Source organism: Lipophrys pholis (assembly GCF_963383615.2).
Source record: "Lipophrys pholis genome assembly, chromosome: 6".
Classification (NCBI taxonomy): domain Eukaryota; kingdom Metazoa; phylum Chordata; class Actinopteri; order Blenniiformes; family Blenniidae; genus Lipophrys; species Lipophrys pholis.
The window spans coordinates 33079471-33101967 of record NC_137629.1 but is presented as its reverse complement, the minus strand read 5'-3'; the positions used below and the strand labels follow the sequence as shown (position 1 = coordinate 33101967).

Below are 22497 nucleotides of genomic sequence, written 5' to 3'. Positions count from 1 at the left end.
CTGTGAAACCCCCTCACTGTAGGACTAAAGACCTCTGAGTTAACTCATCATGACTGCCCAGCTTCGTCTGCTTCACCACATCCAGGTTTACTTTAACTACATCCAACATGACGAACACAAACACTCACTTAGATTATCTTGGCGTGTGTTTGTAATCTCACAATGTGTACTTTTACTCTTCATTTTGATATTAATAGTTTTTCACTCCCTATTGATAAATTATTATTTTAACCACTTATTTACTGGCTTATTTTATGCTCAGTTTGATCTCCGTGTTTCATTTCATCACTAAATAATCCTATATATGTGTCTTTGTGTTTACACCATGTACATTTTTATGATTTTACATTAGACAGGATTATCACTTGTACAGCATTTAAAGATACTTTGAATGTTTTGTACTTTTAGATGTTTCCATTATCAGAAGCAAAATGTATAAACTGCAAGAAACTTTTCAGTTTATATCTTGTAAGCGTAGAAATAACACAAAATAAAAAAGATTAACTTTACAAATGCTAGTGTTTCTGTCAGTTATTGAGAAATGTTGTAGAGTTTCATGTTTTCATCACTTCATCTCTCAAAACAAATCCAGGTCTTTTTACTGGCTCCACCTTTTGTTTTCATCTCAGAAGATTTCAGTATTAAATATTTAGTGCGCTCCTCTTTTGCAGATCACCGAGCTGCTGGATGATGAGAAGTGTGAGGCCGAGTGTGAGGAGCTGCCTCAGGACGGGGAGGAAGCTCCGGTCTCCTCCCAGTCGCCGCAACACACACACACTGAAGACGCCACAGCCAGGTGAGACTCTTCACTGGACAATAAACCTGGACGTGTCGCTTACCTGGTGTTTAGTGTGAGGCCTTCAGGCTGGCCAGTAATTCAGCTTCTTTATCAGCGGACGTCTCCCATTTCTGTTTTGTGCTTCACATTAATCTTTGCGCTCATTAGGTTCTTTCAAGTGTCTGGAGCTCTTGTTTTGTAATGACTATTACGGTATAATTAAGCTTATTAAGTAGTTCAATCTGTCCTGTGGATGTTCAAATAACCAGACGATCGTCTGGTTCTTCCCAGCTCACCTGACAGATGAAGAAAAAAGCACCGTCATGCTTTCACACCTGTTTGTCCAAACAAACAAAACACATTGTGGATTTCTTCATGTTCACATATTTTCACGGAAACCCTGATGTTTCCACCACAACTGAACATGGCAGCATGAGGAGTGTCATGTTTCCATGACGACATGGCAAACACAACTATTCTTTGTGTACCGAGTGTGGCAAAACGGGTGACGTGTTTCCATGACGACTGAAACCGATGACACGGTGTAATGAGAGCTGATTCCCCACAAAAATATGCCTTATTGGTTTAATTGATTATGGAAGGATTAGAATCATTTTACCACACTTTAACATCGGAGCAGTAAGTCGTTAAAAAAAATGACCAAACCCATTGATAAAGAGTAATATCTTTAGCAATATGCATGCTATTGATTTTCTTTTTAACTTGAAATAAACATAATAATTTAGTCATTTAGAGCAATGTCAGTTGATACCTGCTTCAAATGTCTTCAACATGACCGTCATCCTAGGATTACCTAAGAAAACGAATTTTCTCATGTTGGATTGATAAAGTCTGATCTAATCTAATCCAATCATCTTTTCATTTTTGGAAATTATTAGTATTATTAGGAAATATTGAGATTGAAGCCACCAGTAACCATGTCTGATCTCATTCCTGAGAGTTTGACGTTTTATTTTTAGCAGATTCAATTCAATGATCTTTGAAAGCTTTTTTGCAGACACACACACACACACACACACACACACACACACACACACACACACACACACACACACACACACACACACACACACACACACACACACACACACAAGCCCTCCTGCTGGAACATGCAGATCTTCTCAGGTTCTCTGATCTCTTGATCTCCTTTAAGTTGATTATTGGACGCCGCATTCACACGACCGCACAGAGACGCCTACACATTTCACACCGTGTACTTTTATTAAATTATGTAACTCTGATGTTGGTGAGAAGTCACACGTTTTTATTGCGTACATTTAATGAGAAAGCACAAACTCTGGATTATAACCTTTATTTTGTGAGAAAATCAGCTCTTGTCAACCTGAAAATCCTGTTTACAAATCATAAACAGGCGAACTGTTATAGGGACGAGAACTACACCCCCCCAAAGACACTTTCAGTCTTAAATGAAGGAAAAAATATGAACGGCAAATTTTCTTTAATGCAAATGGTTCAACGTTCTTCCTCAATTGAAAGTTTTATTTTTAATGTCTACTCATTAGTGGAGATTTCCAGTTTATCACATGAATGAGCATCAAGAGCTGTCTCCACATCCCACCTTGGTTTATGCTCCTTTTTATTCATGGGCTGCTGCACTCCATTATTGTCTCGTTATTGCCCGATTTGCCCGAAATGAGACATTTCAGTGCGAGTTGTGCGTGACTCAAGCTGAAGTTCCCCGGACTTTGGACAGTTTGGCTGCTTTTCCGAAGTTTGTCACAATTTTAGTTATGTACTGCCTTTCTGGTTGGGATTACGTTAAGAAGTAATGTTGGACAATATAGCATTGAGCTGTAATTTGATGTAACACTGACTAAGCTGTGTGTCTGTAGGTCAGGATCAAGGTGCAAGTCATGCTCTACTGGCCTTCAACATGACCGCAGTAATCCTTAATCCATAATCCACTGGGTTTACTAAAGTGTTCACATTCTTTTGAATAGCCCGTTCATAAAGGCATCTTGACTATTTTTGTGGCTGCGTTGTTGGTTGTGCCTCTGTTCACATATATACCGTTTCACTTTCGTACACTATCGTGACCAACACTGCTGTCTGCTCCGTCTCTGTCAGTCGTACCTGGTTCAATGCATCAGGCCACCGCAGGCTGTGTCTTTGGTATTTAGAAGTGGAAACACAAGATTCCTCTGTGTGCTTTTGGACACGTTTCACTGGAGAACAACTGAAGGCGGCAGATCTTATTTTGAAAGTGCTCCACTCATTACTAAATTATTTTTTAAAAACAAAGCGAGCCAAACAGTTGTCATCTTTAAATCTCATGTGATTGTTTTAGTTGGTATTAATTGTGCATTCAGAGATTTGAGCCTGCAGCCATTATCCCTCTGACCCTGTCCAATCTTTTGTCTGGTCTGGGGGGGATTATTGTGGTATTTGTAGTCCTTTGATTCTACAGCCTGCACCACAAAGTCTTTTAAATAACACAGATTTAGAGAACCCATGTGTTAATACTGCTAAAAATATTCAGTGTCAACCCATTTACCCTGTGGGTTCTTTCTCCTGTTTGCCTCACATATAACTAGTTATTGTTGTGTGAAGTGCTTCCAGCAGGAGCTGCAGAGACAATCAGTTACTGAGCACATGAAGGAAATGTAAGATTTGAGCAAAACTAAGCATCAAAAATGACAGATTCCATCCTAATATTGCTTTTTCACTTTAACACAATAGGAGTTCATGTTTTTGATCATTTTTCTGTATAGTCACGCTGTTCACTGGCAGACCAACAAGTGCCTCCAGCAGCAGGTAAAAAGACACTTGTTCTCGTGATCTCGTTTCTTACCTGCAGCTATTAAGCTCCAGGTTCACCAGGTAAACATCACCAGGATTACTTTGACTCTACACAAACATACACTGGAAATGTATTGAAATTAATTGATTTAAAATAGACCTCAATAGATTTCAAATACAAAATGAAAAGGAAGAAATTGATTGGCATGAAAAGCACTTAACAGAGACAGTTTTGTCATAACTTGAGGAAGAAAAGAAATTTCAGTACATGCATATTGTTCCAAATGAGTGTTTTGTTGTCACTGCTTCAAGTGTCTGTCACATCGAAGATTCAACAATTTAAAGTTCTCGTCTGTGGCTCGACATTTACTGCAGCTCTGCTGTTTGTCTTACACGTGATAGACAGGGAAGCCTGACACACACACACACACACACACACACACACACACACACACACACACACACACACACACACACACACACACACACACCCTCTGCTCATTTCCAATCTATATATAATCCCCGGTATTTTCTCTGATCTCTTGTCACCTCATCATGCCTCATGCTCTCCTTCTATCTGGGGAAAGTTTTCTGCATCAGGCCAGTGAAATACCCTGGCAGCCTTAGCACCGGGGCTCCTGGGGGGCCTTCGGGGAGCCCTGGCAGTCCCACTGAGGAGGAGGAGGAGGAGGAGGAGGAGGAGGAGGGATGGATTAATGGAGGGAGCTGGGAGAACGGGCAGAGGTGTGGGGGATTTGGAAAGTGTCCCTACTTTTGAGCGATTATTGATCTGCAGTTTGAGTGAAAATGCAGCAGCAGACCTCAGGAGAGTGAAGGTCAACTCAGACAATAGAATCTAAACATATTATAGAACATTTGTCTTCAGTTTCTCCTTGAAGAGGAGCCGTCCTGTCTCCATCACTTTTCTTTCTCCAGTTATAGAAGCATCACACCAGCCTGGCAGGACTGACTGAATATATATTTATATCTCTGTGGCTCCTCGGCATGCTGGAGGCTGCTGCTTCTCACTTTGTATCTGTAATGTGTCTGTGCACTCACCTTTTTATGGAAACTGATTCATGCATAACTGTGCATCCTCGTGAAGGAAACTTTAGAGGCCATCATAGACAGTTATTGTCTGTTGTGCTGTGTCACTCTGGTCCAAACTGATAAACATCCTCACAGTCGGTTTATGGGTTTGTAACATATCCATCTTCTATCACGCTTATCCTTTTCAGGGGCGCTGGAGCCGATCCCAGCCTACCGTGGGCGAGGGCAGGATACACCCTGGACAGGTCGCCAGTCTGTCACAGGGCAGTAACATCAACAAATATAAGTAATTAGGGGCTGAATGACAAAGCTAAAAAAAAAAAAATAGGATGAAATAAATTGAACACATTCATTGATTAAAGAGGTTAACTTTACACTTTTTTAATGTTTTAATACCTCAGACTGTTCCAGCATCTTCTACCTATCGGCCATAACAATACGACCACTGACAGGCGGGGCAAATGACACCGATTGTCTCAATATGAATGCTGCTATTAGTTGTCAGACGCAAGCTGAGAAAGTTGAAATAGACGAAAAATGAAGAATTTCAGAGAGAGACAACGATTAAATTGTGATGGTGAGATGATTTGTTCAAACCTGCAGCTTGTGTGTGGTGGTTAATGACTGTTTTATTTGATGCAATATAAATAAAGTTGAATTGAATTGGTCTGGTCTGGTCTGGTCTGGTCCTGGCCTGCAGTGGTCAATTTCTATCGTAAGTGGTCCAAAAAAGGGAAAGTGTTGAAAAAGCAACAGGGTGTCGGAGTCAGAGACCAGCGCACACCTTCAGAGTTCATTGGAGTTTATTTGGGAGAAAGAATATTTGGGCTTGTTTACACAACATTTTCAAGCGAAAACACAAAACTTTCGTTGCTCTTCATGTCTCAGTTTACACGACAACAGTGGTCAGAGCCACTGAAAACGCAACTTTTTGAAAACAGCTCCCATGTTGGAAAATGGTCTGACTCCATTTTCGTGTAAACGCTACTTATCTGAAACGCTGCTGCGCCACATGCGCACCCCAGCCGTAGTAAATAGTTCTTCTGCACATGCTCAGTAGATGGACAATAAGAACAATGTTATTATAACAATCTTAATTGGTTGTCTGTCCACACGAATGTCTGTGTACTCGCCATTGTTCATTTTCATACTGTAATGTAGAAACAGACATCTTTTTCAAAATGTTGTCTTGTAAACAGGAAACTTTTCTGAAACGAAAACCCAAGAATGATGCATTTTCACTTGAAACATTGTCGTGTAAACGGAGCCTTAGTCAGGTGGTTATAATGTTATGGCTGGTTGGTTTGTTTGTGAGTACAAATTGACTCAAGTTGTAAAATATATTTTGTGTTATTATCTTGGCATTAGTTCTGATGAACAGGATTTCTTCCTCACAAGGCTCCTGTAAACAGACGGGATTCCTCACACTTCATCAGCTCAATGAAAAGCTTATTTTTATCTCCTCGTTACAGCCGCTCTTCAATCCTTTGACCTCGCTTGTGTGAGACGGCAAAGTCAAACCTGCCGCTCAGCCATGTTCGGGAAATTTGGTCTCAGTTCATTATTGCCACTTCAGCTTCATTCATTGCATTTTAACGTTAGTCTCAGGAGCGTCTTAAATCTTCGTCATCATCATGTGATGACCACACGTGGAAAGTGTTCATGGTTAGAATAAAATGTTTTCAACTTCTGCTTTAGAGAAAGTCGAATGTTTCTGTGTTTGAAGACAAACGTCTTCTAACAGACTCAGGTTGTCTGTGTTTCCTGCTTGTGTGGTGACTGTGGCGCCGTTGGTGAAGTGGATTGTCTTGAATTCCCCTCCTAAGGTTATTGGTTTGATTCCCATGGGCAGGACACTGGAGGGAGTATGTATCAGTGTGTATGATCAGGTGGATGTGGCGATCAAAGAACTAAGCACATTATAAAGTATGGCCATCAACTCTTGGGTTCCTGGGTTTCTTGTCCTACATGAGCACATCCATGACTTATCTTATGTTGGATATGATATGTGTCTTTAAGCAGCACATGGTCGTAAAGCCAGGAAATGGGTCACATAGGAGCGTCAGCTGTGTACTTTTGATGCTCTGACCTACTTGATGACTCCTGGTGGCTTCTCCCTCTGTGATTGACACTAAAGGAAATAACTTGTTTTTGCTCTGGTCCAGTTGTCATGACTGTTGTGTACAACCAGTAATTCAAGTTGAAGTAGGCCCCTTCTCATTCCCTGCATCCCTTCCTCCCCTTCACTTCTGGGCTGTATCAAAGCTGGAGCACCAATAATGGGCACAATGTGTAACGTGATACAGTAGCTGACCTAGATAACGGCACTCGTCTGGCTCTATCAGTTCTCACCCACGGTCCTGGTACATCTGATCCGTGTGGCTTTCCGAAGAGCACTCACGTTCTCCGCAGGAGGAAAACAAGTGTGCTGATTGCTGGTGGAGCCTCAGTGTTGACCTGCGTTTGTCACATCAGATAAAGTTAAAAGTTCTAGTAGTTTCGAGTTGAGAAATAACACCAGATAATAGAACTGTTAATGATTCGTGAACCAAGCTGGTTTCACCCAGTCCTTCTTGTCACCCAGTTTTCAGAGGAATTCCTGCAACGCTGACAAGTTGAGGCGGGTGATGTCTGATGGTTGTATGTCATGCGGGTGTATGTCAGACGGGTGCGTATCTAGTGGGTGGAGGTCTAGCGGGTGTGTGTCTTGCTCAGGGGTCACCAAATTTTTGAAACTGAGAACTACTTCATAGGTACCGAGTCATACGAAGGGCTACCAGTTTGACGCACTCCTCTGAAATAACAAGTTTGCCTTTAATTATATATTATTATTATTATTTATAATGCTCATCTATGTGAAGACACTGGTCACATTAATGATAATTATCAACAATGACTTAACCAGGTGGGAAACGGATAATATCAATATTCAACACTTCTATTAATCTCAGCAAAAACAATGAACGCAACATTTCATAGAGAAAGGGGGTCCAGGGGTCGAGACCTTCAGCACTCAAAGAGCCATTTGGACCCGTTTCCCACAAAACCCTCTGGACATAAAGATGGAGAGAACACTGCTTATATCGATTCTAACCTCTTACACGGAAAAATACTGGAGAATGGCAGATTTAAAATAATAAAAATAAATAAGTGTCTTTAAAATTAACTAAACATGTCTAAATAAATTATTGCACCGACGAGGACTCGAACCTTCGTCTCCACACGGCAGGTAAGAATCATGACCACTGGACCACAGTGGCTTCATACAAACACTTTATCACCGCGTCACTCAGTTCAACCTTTTCTCTTTTCAATAAACTACATCAGTGAGGAGTGGAGGTGGAGGTGGAGGTGGAGGCGGAGGTGGAGGCGGAGGCGGAGGCGGAGGCAGAGGCGCCGGCTCCTTTCAGACCAGAAGCTTCTGACGCTCCCACAATTGACCCAGACCCTCTCTGTGGTTCAAGTCGTCTGTCCGCCGCTGCACCAGGGATCTAAACATCATGTATGATAAACATATTCTTAATTATTTTATTTTTAAGATGCGTGTGTGCGCACTACTCTCCTCAGTGCAATAACTGCTGAGTTTATGGTCGGTGCTGAGTGGATAAAACAAAAAGTAGCCCCCTCCCACTTGCTGCCCCACGATTGGCCCATGCGGCTCGTTGCCTCTTTCCCATTGGCTCCCCCATCTTGCCCCTCCCGTCCCATTGGCTCTCCCGGGGTTGTTGCCTGGTTACATCAGAAGCTCGTATATTTGAGCAGAGCTGTGGATGTTTACTGCAGCACTTTCTCAGACAGTGCAGAGTGAGACAGCCTCACTCACACACACTCACACACACACACTCACACACACTCTCACACACTCTCACACACACACACACACAGAGCAGTTCAGAGGACTCCACAGTATGCACCATAGCTATAAAACGGCTCTGCTGCTTGACCTGCTTGTCCTGACGTCCATGCCTCAGAGTGCTCAGCTGGGATAACCTGACCCTCCAATACAAGGCTGACACACACACACACACACACACACACACACACACACACACACTCACACTCACACTCACACTCACACTCACACACACACAGGCTGAGAGTTCAGAGAGGATCCGGCTCCTCCAGGAGATGTGTCAAGTAGTTAACAAGAGGAGAAGAACAGAATCTACGGAGTTCGGCTACAAGTCAAACTCTCTCCATTCTGGGACTTTCACAAAATACGAGCGGCTGTAATAAGTCGGCGCTATTTACTGAAGAGGAAGAAGATAACCGCCCTCCAGAGATCCTCCGCTGGGATAAAACCACCAAAACAAAGGGACGATCACAGCTGGAAAAATGAGAATGGCCTGTGGTGTTCTGCTGCAGAGGTAAACATCTGGGTTATGTAACTTCTCAAGTCCAGCTGGAATTTATGATTTCTGGAGTGAATGAATGGATGAATCGCAAATGTATCTCATTGAAAGATTTAAAAATAATAATAATTTGGTGGGGATCTGCATGAAGAGAATGAAAGTTGGATGGAAAAAGTGAAAGGAATTATTGGTGAGATGAATCAGTGTCGGAGGAAATGAACTTGTTTTACGTGTTTATTGAAATGTGGAGTCATGATGAAAGTGAAGATGAAGCTGATGTTACGTGTTGGCCACATGATGACCGGGGGGGGGGGGGGGGTGCGCGCGCGCTAAAGTTACTGTCGTGACCCTTTTCCGTGGAGAAGTCTCTCCTGACAGTTTGAGGGTTGCCGGTTTGAGTCTGGGCTGGGAGCCTCTCTGTGGAATCTGCACGTTCTCCAAAACCATGTTTGAGGTTGATTGTGAATATAAATGAGAACGTGTGATGGCTGGTGACGTTACCAATAATCAGCTGTGAGGGGCTGCAGCCCCTCTGTGACTGTGAGCGGCATGAAGAGGTGTGACAAAGTAGATCGATGGATAAATTAATTAATACATGTATATTTTTGGGGGCTTGTTGTGACTTCACCATGAGCTGTAGGGGATGTTCTAGATTTAAATGAATAAAGGTAATATTTAAGTCCTCGGCAGTGTTTCTTCACGAGTCTGTGTGCGTGTTAAAGGACTGCTTGAAAACAGTATTTTCTATGCAGACGATCATTAACTGTGCATCGGTTCCCCTCGCCCTGCTGGAGCAGTGACAACCTCCAGAGAGATGAGGAGGAGGCTTTGGGTTACTTAGAGGAAATGAATGCAGCAGAGCTCCAACAGTCTTCCATCATTTCAAGTGCATTACAACAGATGAAACAAACAATCGAGCAGGAATCCGAGTAGATCTTAAATCTCTGACTTGGTTTGAGTTGTGCCGCCAGCGGCTGTGACGGCTTCTTGGCCCCGACGTCGACGACAATAAATGTTTTCTGTCCAGAGGCAGAGAGTCCGATAGTAATGGGATGATGCTTCTGAGCGACTGTCAGTGACTGCAGGAGGTGGAATCGGGGAGGGGAAGGGTTAAACAGACAGACCGTGTTTGTCTGAAGGAGGTAATAATCCCGGGAAGTGTGTGTGTGTGTGTGTGTGTGTGTGTGTGTGTGTGTGTGTGTGTGTGTGTGTGTGTGTGTGTGTGTGTGTGTGTGTGTGTGTGTGTGTGTGTGTGTGTGTGTGTGTGTGTGTGTGTGTGTGTGTGTGTGTGTGTGTGTGTGTGTGTGTGTGTGTGTGTGTGTGTGTGTGTGTGTGTGTGTGTGTGTGTGTGTGTGTGTGTGTGTGTGTGTGTGTGTGTACTGCTGCAGTCTGTATTTCCTCCGAGCACAGCTGAATTAACTTTGCTGACAACAGCAACTCGGCAGAATCGCAACTAACCTCCAAGTTACACACACACACACACACACACACACACACACACACATGGCTGTGTATTTCCTCTCAGAAAGTGCCAGTCAGGTTTTAGGCAATATAAGAAATGGTAGTTACTTCTTTTTTTTTCGGTTTATTCACCGTCTGTGACCTTTTTTCTTTTTTTATGACTTTATCAAACACGTCGGTAAAATATCACCTCACTGCCAAACAACATAAAATATAAAGTTGTAATAAGTTTGCCACTTCCCATAGCTCGGTATTGACTTCACCTAACATCATTTCATATCCTCTTTCTGTAGCTTTGCTGAAGAGAAACATTTCAATGAGTTTGTAGTTCATCTAGGAGAGCCTGATGTTGGACGTTATCTAATCAGATCAATGTTTATCAGCATCACATGTTTCCTTATAGGTGCACCTCTGAATAATTGTAAATCGTACACGGAGTCTGTTCACCACAGTTCATTTAGTCTGACTCTAAACTATTTGTTGTTCAGTCTGCGGTCAGCTGACACTTCGCTGCATGCTTCAGCTCCACAACATGTGAAACTCACACCGCTGGCCTATAAATGTGATATACATGTAGGGCCTGTATGTTTAGGGGCTGATAGTATTACACAACAACTTAAAGTACTGCTGATTCGAGTCGAACGTCCAACCTGGATTGACCCATATGAAGCAAAAATACCCAACGGGGGAAATTGAAGCTGCGACATGACGAGACAAAACCGTTAACTAGGTTAAACGTCTCATTTTAAATGTGTCATTAATAAAGAAACTCATAGATCATAGTGGTTTTAACTCCACCAATTGTTTTTGAATGTGAGTTCATGAGGCTTTCCTTCATGTTTGAAGTGCAAATAATACTTCTTTGCATTATCGAATTCAAGCCACATAAAACAAACCTTTTAGAATAAATTCAACAAACTGTATTTATGTCCATGTTTCACTTTCATGTGACCGTGGTGGTTAAACACCTTCACCGGGAGTTTATAGATCACTGTTTGAGAGGGAATACGATCCTGGAGGTGATGTCTGATCAGGTCGGGGTGATCAATAAATGTTGAGGCACATTGGTTCTGTATGTTCAGCAGAGGCTTTCCTGGCTGTGGTTGTTCGTTTCCACGGAAACAGCAGAAACGCTGAAAATGGATGTTTTCATGTTGGACCACAAGTTGGCGCTGTTGGTTGTTTTTGTAATGAAACCAAACACACACGTGAGCAGAGAACAACACGCTGTAAACATTAACAATGGGAGTACACAGGCATTTGTGTGGATTATTACGGTGACTGTCAAAATAAAAGTACCGTGTCCCAGGAGAATATGGACGGGCGTCATGACACTCTGGAGGCAAATGTTGTAGTTGTTCATCTGAGCATGTGCAGAACTATTTACTATGGCCGTGGTGCGCATGCAGGTTAGCAGCGTTTCCGCCGTCTACACACAAACGGATCCCGAACGTTTGAGTTTTGTTTTCCCTCGTTTGCACGATGGTGGAGTCGCAGCTTTCTCTAATAGTTCCATCAGTTGAGTTATCAGGGGCTCTGAGCACCGCTGTCATGTAAACGGACGCCCAAACCACAACCAAAGTTTTGTGTTTTCATTTGAAAATGTTGTTGTGGAAAAACGATCCTGTAGCTCCGTCCTGGAGTGTAATCTCACTATAATCAGTTAAATCTTTTTAAGTGTCACGCAAACACCGTGGCTAACATCTAAAACTAAACAGGCAGCGGGAAGAGGATTTCACTTCAGTTTTGAAGTCACTTCAGAAGTGCAACATTTTCAGAATCCATCCATCCCTCCCTCCATCCCTCCATCCCTCCATCCCTCTTCTCCGTCTCCGGGTGGTGGGGGTGTCAGTCTGAGCACCGTCACCCAGATCACATTACACCATTAAGACCCTTTCCTGCGGGTGGTGAGGAAGTATTTTCAGAATCTATTTATCAATTTGTTGCACTGAAGAAAGCCGGGTTGTAGTCTGTAGCTTCAGCTAACACCGCTGCTTTAAATGTGTTGTTTCATTTTTTTAATCTAAATTAAATGAGCGTACCATCAGACCATTAACATCCAGGATGGCTGGAGGATCAGATCGGATCAATAAGCTGTTCAGACGCAGTGATCAGGTCGTGTCTGGAGCGCCACAGTGTGGCTGCCAGCAGACCTGCTGCTGGGAGCCTGACTCCCATGATGCTTCCAGCTCTAATCTGTGTGGCTGGAGGACTTAATCTAATCTGATTACTTGGCGCACCTTTGAAATCGGCCAGCTGCTGCGACCTTGATACACTTGGCACCCAGTGGAAAACCTCAGTTTCTCTTTGTTGCGTCGTTATCTCTGAGTTTTTCTCTGGTTTGTCCTATCACTGCATATTTTACACAAATTATTATCATTCCACGGTTTGGTTCATTGCTTTTGATCTATAATCCCACACATCAGACGTACCTGTCCAGGTAAATATTTCTCTGATGTAGCTGAACTTCCAGTCCTTCTCATTTTTCATTCTGCCAAAAAAGAAATGAGCTTTGTAGTCGGTGCAGTCGCAGTTTAACTGATAATTTAATTTAGTTTTCATTTTTTGTATCAGGTTACTTTTATTGCATCGCGTGGCAGCAGCAGTAACTTCCTCAGCATTTTAGAAATGTTTCTTTTTCTTTTTCTCATGAAGGAAGGTGGAAAGAATTGGCTCACTACACCATCTTGTGGTACAATGTGGAATTACAAGATTGATCTGCTACTTGCTGTTTCAGTTTAACTTCAGTTAACTTTATTTTTTTTCAAGGTTTCTTTAATTTGTATTTACAATATTGCAAATTGTCCTTTAACCATGATTAAATACATCGAGAGAGTTGTAGTTTGATTAAAGTTTTTAAGTTCATGAAAACTATTTTACATTTCTCATAATATTTTACTTTGACTTACTTAAATGCTTTTACAAGATTAAATGTATATTGTACACATCATATAGAGTGGAACCTTTGCAAACAACATTGTAATAAATGATAAATGTATAAATTGATAAATATTTCACAGAAATCCACAGAGACCAACAACACATGATTCTTTAGACTATAGAGCCTTAAAAATGTGTTATTTTGATTAGTTTCACACTTTAAAACTGATATCATTACACAATATAAATGCCATAAATAAATAGCATTTTAATCCATTTAGAAAGTTATAAAGGTGAAGCAACGAAGCTGTGAAATAATTAATTCATCTTAATCAAATGAATTTGATACAAAACAAGTGCACATTGCTCCATTATTGGAAAAGAAGCAGTAAATATACAAAGTCGTAGAGAATTTACTCATAAAAGGTGAAGAAACGGGCAGTTTTTACCAACTTTCTGTCATTAATGTGAAGCACTAAGTGATGAGGAGGCTTGAATAATGTCGACATGCTGCAGTGAAAATAGAATATGAATTCTTTCTATGTTCATGGTGTGAAATACATTTCTTACTCTGGCTGCTGGGTTTCATTACTGAGGGGAATCTGTACGTGTGTCCTCACATCACCAAACGTTCTGTCTCTGCTGGCGGTGTCCCGGCTCGGGGGGAACCGGCCCTGAAGGGCCCGATAAGAGCCTCATGTTTGACCCTCCAGGGCTCCGCCAGCTCTGAGAGAAATGTGTTTTATCTGCTCGGGGAGGTTCAGGAAGCCTCCATCACATTCTGTTTCAGTCTTTCAGGGTAAAATCTTGTGAGATTAGACTTTATCTTTGCAGCCCGGGGCCGTTATGCAACCTGAAGGGCCCCGTGGAGGATCTATTGTTAGAGATCCACCCAGCGGCCCTGGAGGAGAGCTGCTGTCAGATTGAATCAGAAGAGGCTCTGCAGGGGAAAGGACAGATTTAAAGAAAGCAGGTGGAGAACTGAAGGAATCCAGAACCAAAGTAACTGTTACACAACTATGTCATCTGTTAAATCACTGAAGCAGGACAGTAAAAGATAAACTGTTTTCTCATGTTATTTCATTTTGTATCTTCTTTCAGTTCAATGTTAGACAATGTTAGACAATACACTCTAACAGTTGTTTTTTTTAATCGCTATCGCACACATGGAGGTTCCAGTGTCACAAAGGGAATACGAGATGAGAGTTACACCGGAGGGAGGTGCAGGACAGAAGAGTAATGAAAGATGAGCAGGCGGAGGCAGAGTTTTAGTGTAAAGCACAATGGTGGTGAAAGAAACGTGGAAGTAAACAACAAAGTAAAGAAGTGAGGAGGAATTAAAAGTGTGAAGGAAACGGGATCAAAGAGACGAAGAGCTGGAAAGAAGAGGGATTGAAAACATCGTCTTCAATTAATAATTCAGCTCATATTGATCCACCGGGGGGGGTGGGGGGGTGGGGGGTGGGGGGGTGGGGGGGGTGGGGGGGGTGCGTGTGTGTGTGTGTGATTGATGTTAAAGGACAAATGCACAGAAAAGCTTGCATAACATCAGCTGTTGTTTTTCTAATAAGCTGACTTTGACTGCTACACACACACACACACACACACACACACACACACACACACACACACACACACACACACACACACACACACTGTACGAGACGCACAGGCACTTGGGCATAATTTCAATGACCTTGTGCTGTAGGAGTATTATATAAACCTGGCAACATGCCTGTCAGTGAGTGTGTGAAACGGTGTCAAGACACATCTCAGACACACACACACACACACACACACACACACACACACACACACACACACACACACACACTGAAGACCAAACACATCATGACACTGATCAGATCAGCAGCTTCTTGCAGCCTAAATAAAAATCTGCTGCCACTTGAACGGTGTGATTGTTGTTTCTGCAGACTTTCTAGTAGTAGTAGAAGTAGTAGTAATATATTAAATACATTAATCCATGTTGACTGCCATCCTGAGAACAAATGTCTCATGAGTCAGAATAAGGTTGTTGTTGTTTTCTTCTCTCTAAATAATAATGTTATTTAACACTGAACTGTATGAGAGCCCCGAACAAAGAAACACTCTTTATTATAAAAACCTTGATTTGGCACCTGGAGTACCTGAAACTGTCCTTACTCTGTTGTACTGAAGAGTAAAAGTAGGAGGTTTCTGTTTGAAGGACGTTTATTTCCAGCGTGCGTGCGTGCGTGTGTGTGCGTGTGTGTGTGTGTGTGTGTGTGTGTGTGTGTGTGTGTGTGACTGGATAAATAGTGTGTGTGAATCAGCTTCAGTGTTTTCTGGTTCACTTTCAGCCACGCTGTCACAACTGTACTTCTTCCTCTTTCCTCACATTTATTATACGTGTTTGTGTCAGATTATCTAAGTTCACTGTGTATTAAAGATATGTTACAATTATAAGAGTATAAATACACACACACACACACACACACACACACACACACACACACACACACACACACACACACACACACACACACACACACACACACACTTTTCAAGGTCATGTGAGCGTGGTGAAGTACATGATGTTCTAACTGTTGTCTTTTCTTCCTTGCAGCTCCCACCTCTCCTCCATATCCATCCTGCCTGCCGACTCTGCCGAGTAAGTACACACACACACACATGATGCATCACAAAATCACATTTAGTTGTGATAAATTCGGACTAAACTGTAGAAAATATCTTTAGTCAGTTTATATATGACGAATTGTAAGAATCTCAAATCAAGCTGTTGAATTTATACATTATAGTAAGATACTGATCGGAGAAGCTGCAAACAATGAGCGAGGAAGAGATGAAGCTGAAGCAGAAAAAGACCATCTGCTCATATAAATGAGTCTGAAAAGAAGGCGGAGGTGGAGAGGAAGAGATTAGAAATGAAGAGGAGAGCCGGCCTGGTTTTGATGATGAAGCGAATCTGAAGCGTTTTCCACGGTTTGGTTCCTCCTTCGCCTCGAGGACGTGAACTCATCACATGACGGTCAGGCTTCTGCTTCCTCTCTGCACCACATGGAAGCAGCCAGCCCACATTACTGCTGCTGTGAGTCTGAGGAGGTCAGAGGTCAGAGACTCTCACACCTCCATCAGTAAGGCCTCGTGTTAAATGACATCATCAGAGGACATCAACACATTGTGCTGTGGCAGTGAGCTTCACCTCAATCAATCACAATCCAATACTTCTAACAATGGACATCCGTTTCTGAAGGTACAGATCATCTTTCTGCTCTGATTTCTAAATCTGAGAGAGCTCCTCTTCCTCCTCCTCTTCCTCAGCTCTTTGACAGTTTCTTTGTTTACATGTGCCTTCGTTTTAAAGAGCAACACATGGCCATAGAGGGAAAATCCGTTTTAACGCCTTCATTTCTTTCCCGTAATAATTTCTGCTCTTTGTTCTCTTACATTAAATAATAAACTCACAAAGTGAATCTGAATTTCTACAAATGCTTCACTTTTTCTTGGAAACGACGCTGAAGAAAATGATCAAATCTAAGAATGACTGAATTCACAATGTTTAGATGGTCTTTACTTTCTGCTTTATTTACGCTCATTTGACTCACTACATTGACTCGTATATTCACCGTGGTGGTGAAGTGCTGCACTGGCAAATCGAGGCCTGGAGTTTAACGGTTTGAAGCTCTCAGATGTTTTAGTTTGTTTGCTTGTTCTCCCCACACCTTTATGGTTCTCCTCAGGTCCTCCTCAGGTTCTGTTCAGGTTCTCCTCAGGTCCTCCTCAGGTCCTCCTCAGGCTCTGTTCAGGTTCTCCTCAGGTCCTCCTCAGGTTCTGTTCAGGTTCTGTTCAGGTTCTCCTCAGGTTCTGTTCAGGTTCTCCTCAGGTTTCTTTAGAAAGTTCTTTCTTCTGACTCTGGTTTCAAAGTTCAAAAACATTTAATTAATTAGTGGCGTTAAACTTGTCTGGAGTTCTAAACCTTGTAGCCCCGAGTATCATAAATCCATCTGTTATGCTCAGTGGAGTTTTTCTTCCTCTGATAAGAACAATTGTTCTCTTGGATTATGGTTATATGGTTACCAGCTTTTTCTACTAAGAGAGGTTCTGCTGGAGGAACACATTAAAATCAATAAAATCACACAGATGAAGTCCAGCAAACAGCTTGTAGTTGGTGAATCCTGAGATCAGCTGAAGGTCGGAGAGCTTCTACAGGCCTGCTGCTCCTCCAGCTCCTCTCTGACCTCGCTGCTCCTCCGGCTCCTCTCTGACCTCGCTGCTCCTCCAGCTCCTCTCTGACCTTCTACAGACCTGCTCCTCCAGCTCCTCTCTGACCTCGCTGCTCCTCCAGCTCCTCTCTGACCTCGCTGCTCCTCCAGCTCCTCTCTGACCTCGCTGCTCCTCCAGCTCCTCTCTGACCTCGCTGCTCCTCCGGCTCCTCTCTGACCTCGCTGCTCCTCCAGCTCCTCTCTGACCTTCTACAGACCTGCTCCTCCAGCTCCTCTCTGACCTCGCTGCTCCTCCAGCTCCTCTCTGACCTCGCTGCTCCTCCAGCTCCTCTCTGACCTCGCTGCTCCTCCAGCTCCTCTCTGACCTTCTACAGACCTGCTGCTCCTCCAGCTCCTCTCTGACCTTCTACAGACCTGCTCCTCCAGCTCCTCTCCGACTCCAGTTCAAACTTCGTTTATCCTCCTGGAATCAGATCAGCTCATTGACTTTATAAGGAGTTCTCTCAGAATAGAAACATTAAGAGTGTCTGAACACGTTTGAATTATTAACTTCAAGGTATTATCTCTTAGTGTGGTCACATAGCTTTATAATTATATTGATTGATGTTCATGTTATGTAACAGAAAAGTAGGAATAGCTGCTATTTTATATAATTTCATATAATTGTGCAAATTTGAGCTCCACGCAAAAAGACCCAGAGTCTGAAAGCTGGGGTCTGGGGTTCTTCATTCAGGTTTTCTTGGATTTGTTTTGAATGCAGTAGTGGAAATGTTCCTTCAATGGAGTGATGGTGCCCAAATAAAAAAAGATGGTTACAGGATCTCGTCCCAGAACAGTTTAGTAAACTTTGTTCTCGACTCAGATGGTCTGAGAAACAAAGCTGTCGCACTTCACTCTCCTTCCAGATGGACTGAACTCAGTTACTCAGTGAGAATATTAAAAACATACCAGATTAAAGCTGTGCTGTGAAAATGGTTCAGTGGTCAGCTTAGAAACACACCCAGCTTTAATCCGAGCTCAAAACATGTAAAGACACTTTTATCACACATTCATTTCACCGCACAGAAAAACAGGAAGAGAAAAGTGACTTTTATCAGTGATGTTGTTTTTCTTGTGTTTTGACAGAATAATTCAACAAACCATCAGAGCTGCAGTGGAGCAACATTTCTACGATCTGAAATCCTCCATCGAGCAGGAGCTCAGCCAGGGGTGAGACATGGACTCATAGTTCCTCCGTCTTTTACTTCAAATTCATGGAATTCATGTCAAATGTTCTGAGACTCGCTCCAGCTTTGACTTGTGTCACTAAAATATCTGGGGGGAAATAAAGTAATTAAAGGGAGGAGTGTTTCTCCTGCCGCCACACAGAACCGTTATGTTAAACAAAATGCAGCGCGAGGCGAGTTTCCTGGAAACATCCTGCAGACTCACCTGCTGCTGCAGAGAAAAGCAACCCGGGCCACTTTAAAGAAACATTTGGAATAGTGAAGGTGGTGTACAGATGCTCCACGCTTCAGGTTACCAGCAAACATGCAGAGGGCAGCAGCTGCTCACTGGGCAGCCGCCACACACACACACACACACACACACACACACACACACACACACACACACACACACACACACACACACACACACACACACACACACACACACACACACACACACACACACACCTGAAGATCACACTGGCATTAACAGCTTGGCTCTGCTTAGCAACAGAGCTGCTTTCAGCAAGAAGTTTTGATTGAATCTGTGATTTAACTCTTCTCATTGCTTCATGGGTGTTTTCACTCCAGAGTGAGTCCCAGTGAGTCTGCAGACCATGAAGAGGAGGAGAAACAACCTGGAGAGGACGAGGACGAGGAGGAGGAGGAGGAGGAGGACGAGAGCCTCGCACAGGAGCAGCTCATGAAAGACTCACAAGTAAGACACACACACACACACACACACACACACACACACACACACACACACACACACACACACACACACACACACACACACACACACACACACACACACAAACGCACACATTCCCGACCCTGAGCAAACATCTTCAGTTCCTCTGAGAGCACGACACCCCTGAGAACATCTTGGTGAACAAGAGGGAGTTCTTCTCTTACACCAATCAGCCATAACAATATAACCACCCCCATAAACAACAAGTTGCTGCTCTGTGTATTTTGACCGTTTTCTGTCAGAAGCAGAAAACTTGTGCAGATTCTCTATTTTTGGATTTGATCACAGAGTCCAGCCTTCACCTCCACCTGTTCTCCACCTGTCCTCCACCTGTCCTCCATCTGTCCTCCACCTGTCCTCCACCTGTCCGTCTTTATTCCACTGTGTACCTGAACGTGGGACGTCGTCGACTTAGATGTGACCCGACGCTGGATAAAGTGAAAATGAATCTTTGATTCTTGCTTCTCACAGGACTCACTGGACTCTGTCGCCGCCCTGGAGGAGAGCTCAGGTATGGACCTGGATGCTGAAGTTGTTGTCGATGCGGAGAACAACTTGAACACGGCCAGGTGAGCTTCAGCTTGCGTTTCTCCTCCTTTTCATGACAAACTTTCTCAGTTGTGTTGCACAGGCTTGATGAGATCTGCAGAGGTTTTACCTGATGAGTTCTGACGTTGGAGGAAAAGTCAGAATTTGAAGTGTTGCTTGTGTTTGTGTTTGTGTTCAGGCTGGAGGATCAAACCTGTGAGAACTCCGTCACCATCACCTGTGTAAGTTTGTGACAGTAAATCACAAAGCAGAACCTTCCATTTTCACTATGACTTTTTACTGTTGGCATCTCAGACGCAGAGTTAAGTTAGTTACTGTTGGTTTTCTTCTCACCTTTTGACTCATTTGATGAAGTTTAATCTCCGTCTGCATTTTGCTTTTCCCCCTTTATTCCCGTCTCTTCTTCCTCTGCACTTCTTCGCTGCCTTTGTGACTCCATCTTCTGAAATCCAGGACTCCAGGTCTTGCCGCTGTGACCAGAACGCCAACACCAGCGAGACAAACAGGAACCACCTGACGCTGTGCCCACCCGGCTCCGCCCACAACCCCCACCTCCAACTCTTCCCCGACTGCCCCTGGGAAGGTACGCAGGGAAAATCACATTCGGCAGCTTCAAGCACAGGACCTGCAGAGAAAAACACAGAGGAAGCAAAGAACAAAAGAAAACTAAATAATTAAAAAATACAATATCTCATACCCAGATCAGGAAAACTAATCAGTGGGATTCCACATTAAAAGGAGTTGATTCACTTCAAACTAACTCAGACATCAAATTCAGAGCCAATATTTTCCATAAAGTGGTGAAATATCTGTTTCTACATCTGACGTGTTCTTTAAGGTGGACTTGGGTTAGTTAATCAGTTCATTAGATTTTTACTGCACTGCATTTGGTTTTTACTCACATTTAGCAGCGCCCCTAGTTTTTATGAATTGGAATGGTTCATTCTGCCACGTTAAGATGTGTTACTGCTGGACTGGGAACAGAACCCAGTGTCTTCCAGGGAGACGTCGTCATAGATTCTGTCTTCATCACATTCACATCCATCTAGTTCCTAAAGCTTTGGTTTAAACTGCTTTCTCCTCTAATGACTCTCCTTCCTCCTCTGATTGGAACTTTAATGAATGAATGAATGTCGGTGAATGATTGACTTCAGTCTCCCTCTTCTCTCCCTCCTCCTCCTCCTCCTCCCCGCCGAGCAGCATCACCCCCCTTCCATCTCCATCTCCCTCCCATCGACTTCTCATGTATGCATCTGCAGAAAGAAGGCCAAGGTCAGTTTTTCTACATCTGTCTTCCCTCTCTCCACTCTATTCCCTCCAATCATCCCCCTCCACTCTATTCCTCTCTGGTTCCTCTCTGGTTCCTCTCTGGTTCCCGGCTGGTTCCTCTCTGGTTCCTCTCGTCGCTGCTCCTGCAGCAGCTCATTCAGACTGAACACAGTAGTTGTAGGTTTTCATTTCTTCTCCAGATAACAGGAAGTCTTCTCTCTCCTTCAGATCCTGTTCCAGCCTTTAAATCCTGGCAGGACGACGACAGTGGCGAGGCGCAGCTCTCCCCGCTGGCCGGCCGCATGGTTCCTCTCCCGCCGCTGCTGCTGCTGGAGGAGGACGGCGAGCAGGACGAGGGGGAGGGAGGGCAGAGCGACTCCCCCCCCTCCTCCTCCTCCTCCCGCTCTCACCATCACCTCCTGGCGCGTCGCTTTCTGGATTTCGGCGCTCATGGAGCCCAGCGGTTCCTCCAGCAGGACGCCGACGCAACCTCACCCACCAAAGCACAGAGGTACCAGAGCTACGACCTCCAGGACTGTGTGTGAGGAGTGTGTGTGTGTGTGAGGAGTGTGTGTGTGTGTGTGTGTGTGTGTGTGTGTGTGTGTGTGTGTGTGTGTGTGTGTGTGTGTGTGTGTGTGTGTGTGTGTGTGTGTGTGTGTGTGTGTGTGTGTGTGTGTGTGTGTGTGTGTGTGTGTGTGTGTGTGTGTGTGTGTGTGTGTGTGTGTGTGTGTGTGTGTGTGTGCGTGTGTGCGAGGAGTGTGTGTGTGCGAGGAGTGTGTGTGTGTGAGGAGTGTGTGTGTGAGGAGTGTGTTGAGCCGGCTCACTCTTGTGTCCTCAGGCCGAGGAGAGCCTCGTTCGGCTCCAAAGAGGCGATGAGAGGCGGAGACTCTGTGACTCACCAACTCACCAAGAAGCTTCAGCATCTCAAGAAGAAGATCAAGCAGTTTGAAGAGCAGTTTGAGAAGGAGAGGAACTATAAGGTCAGTTCAGGAAGGTGCAGTGATTTAGATAATGAGTCGATGGAACACCAAGTTGATCCTTTTTAGTTAAGCGTCCCCGCAGCAGAGTGTTTTGAAGGTGAATTCAGGTTCACAGGATGTTTTCAGCTGTTCTCAGGAGATTTGCTGCTTTTCTTGAATATTGTGTTTTAAAGGAAACGACTTGAGTCGAGTATTACTGTAAAAACAAAAAC

General features: G+C 43.6%; 1 protein-coding gene across 7 annotated transcripts in view; it reads left to right on the top strand.

The window, feature by feature from the left end:
* Positions 1-22497, top strand: part of fam13b (family with sequence similarity 13 member B) — a 70088-nt gene that overhangs the window by 39195 nt on the left and 8396 nt on the right. For 6 of the 7 annotated variants that reach the window (XM_080466446.1, XM_080466442.1, XM_080466445.1 and 3 more), the window contains exons 7-16: positions 672-796; positions 15908-15952; positions 18651-18734; positions 19325-19451; positions 19959-20056; positions 20215-20257; positions 20490-20619; positions 21237-21308; positions 21534-21816; positions 22144-22285. In XM_080466446.1, the coding sequence (XP_080322572.1) occupies positions 672-796; positions 15908-15952; positions 18651-18734; positions 19325-19451; positions 19959-20056; positions 20215-20257; positions 20490-20619; positions 21237-21308; positions 21534-21816; positions 22144-22285 (1149 nt within the window). The remainder of the gene's footprint in view (positions 1-671; positions 797-15907; positions 15953-18650; positions 18735-19324; positions 19452-19958; positions 20057-20214; positions 20258-20489; positions 20620-21236; positions 21309-21533; positions 21817-22143; positions 22286-22497) is intronic. The other variant, XM_080466443.1, reaches the window with a different exon arrangement.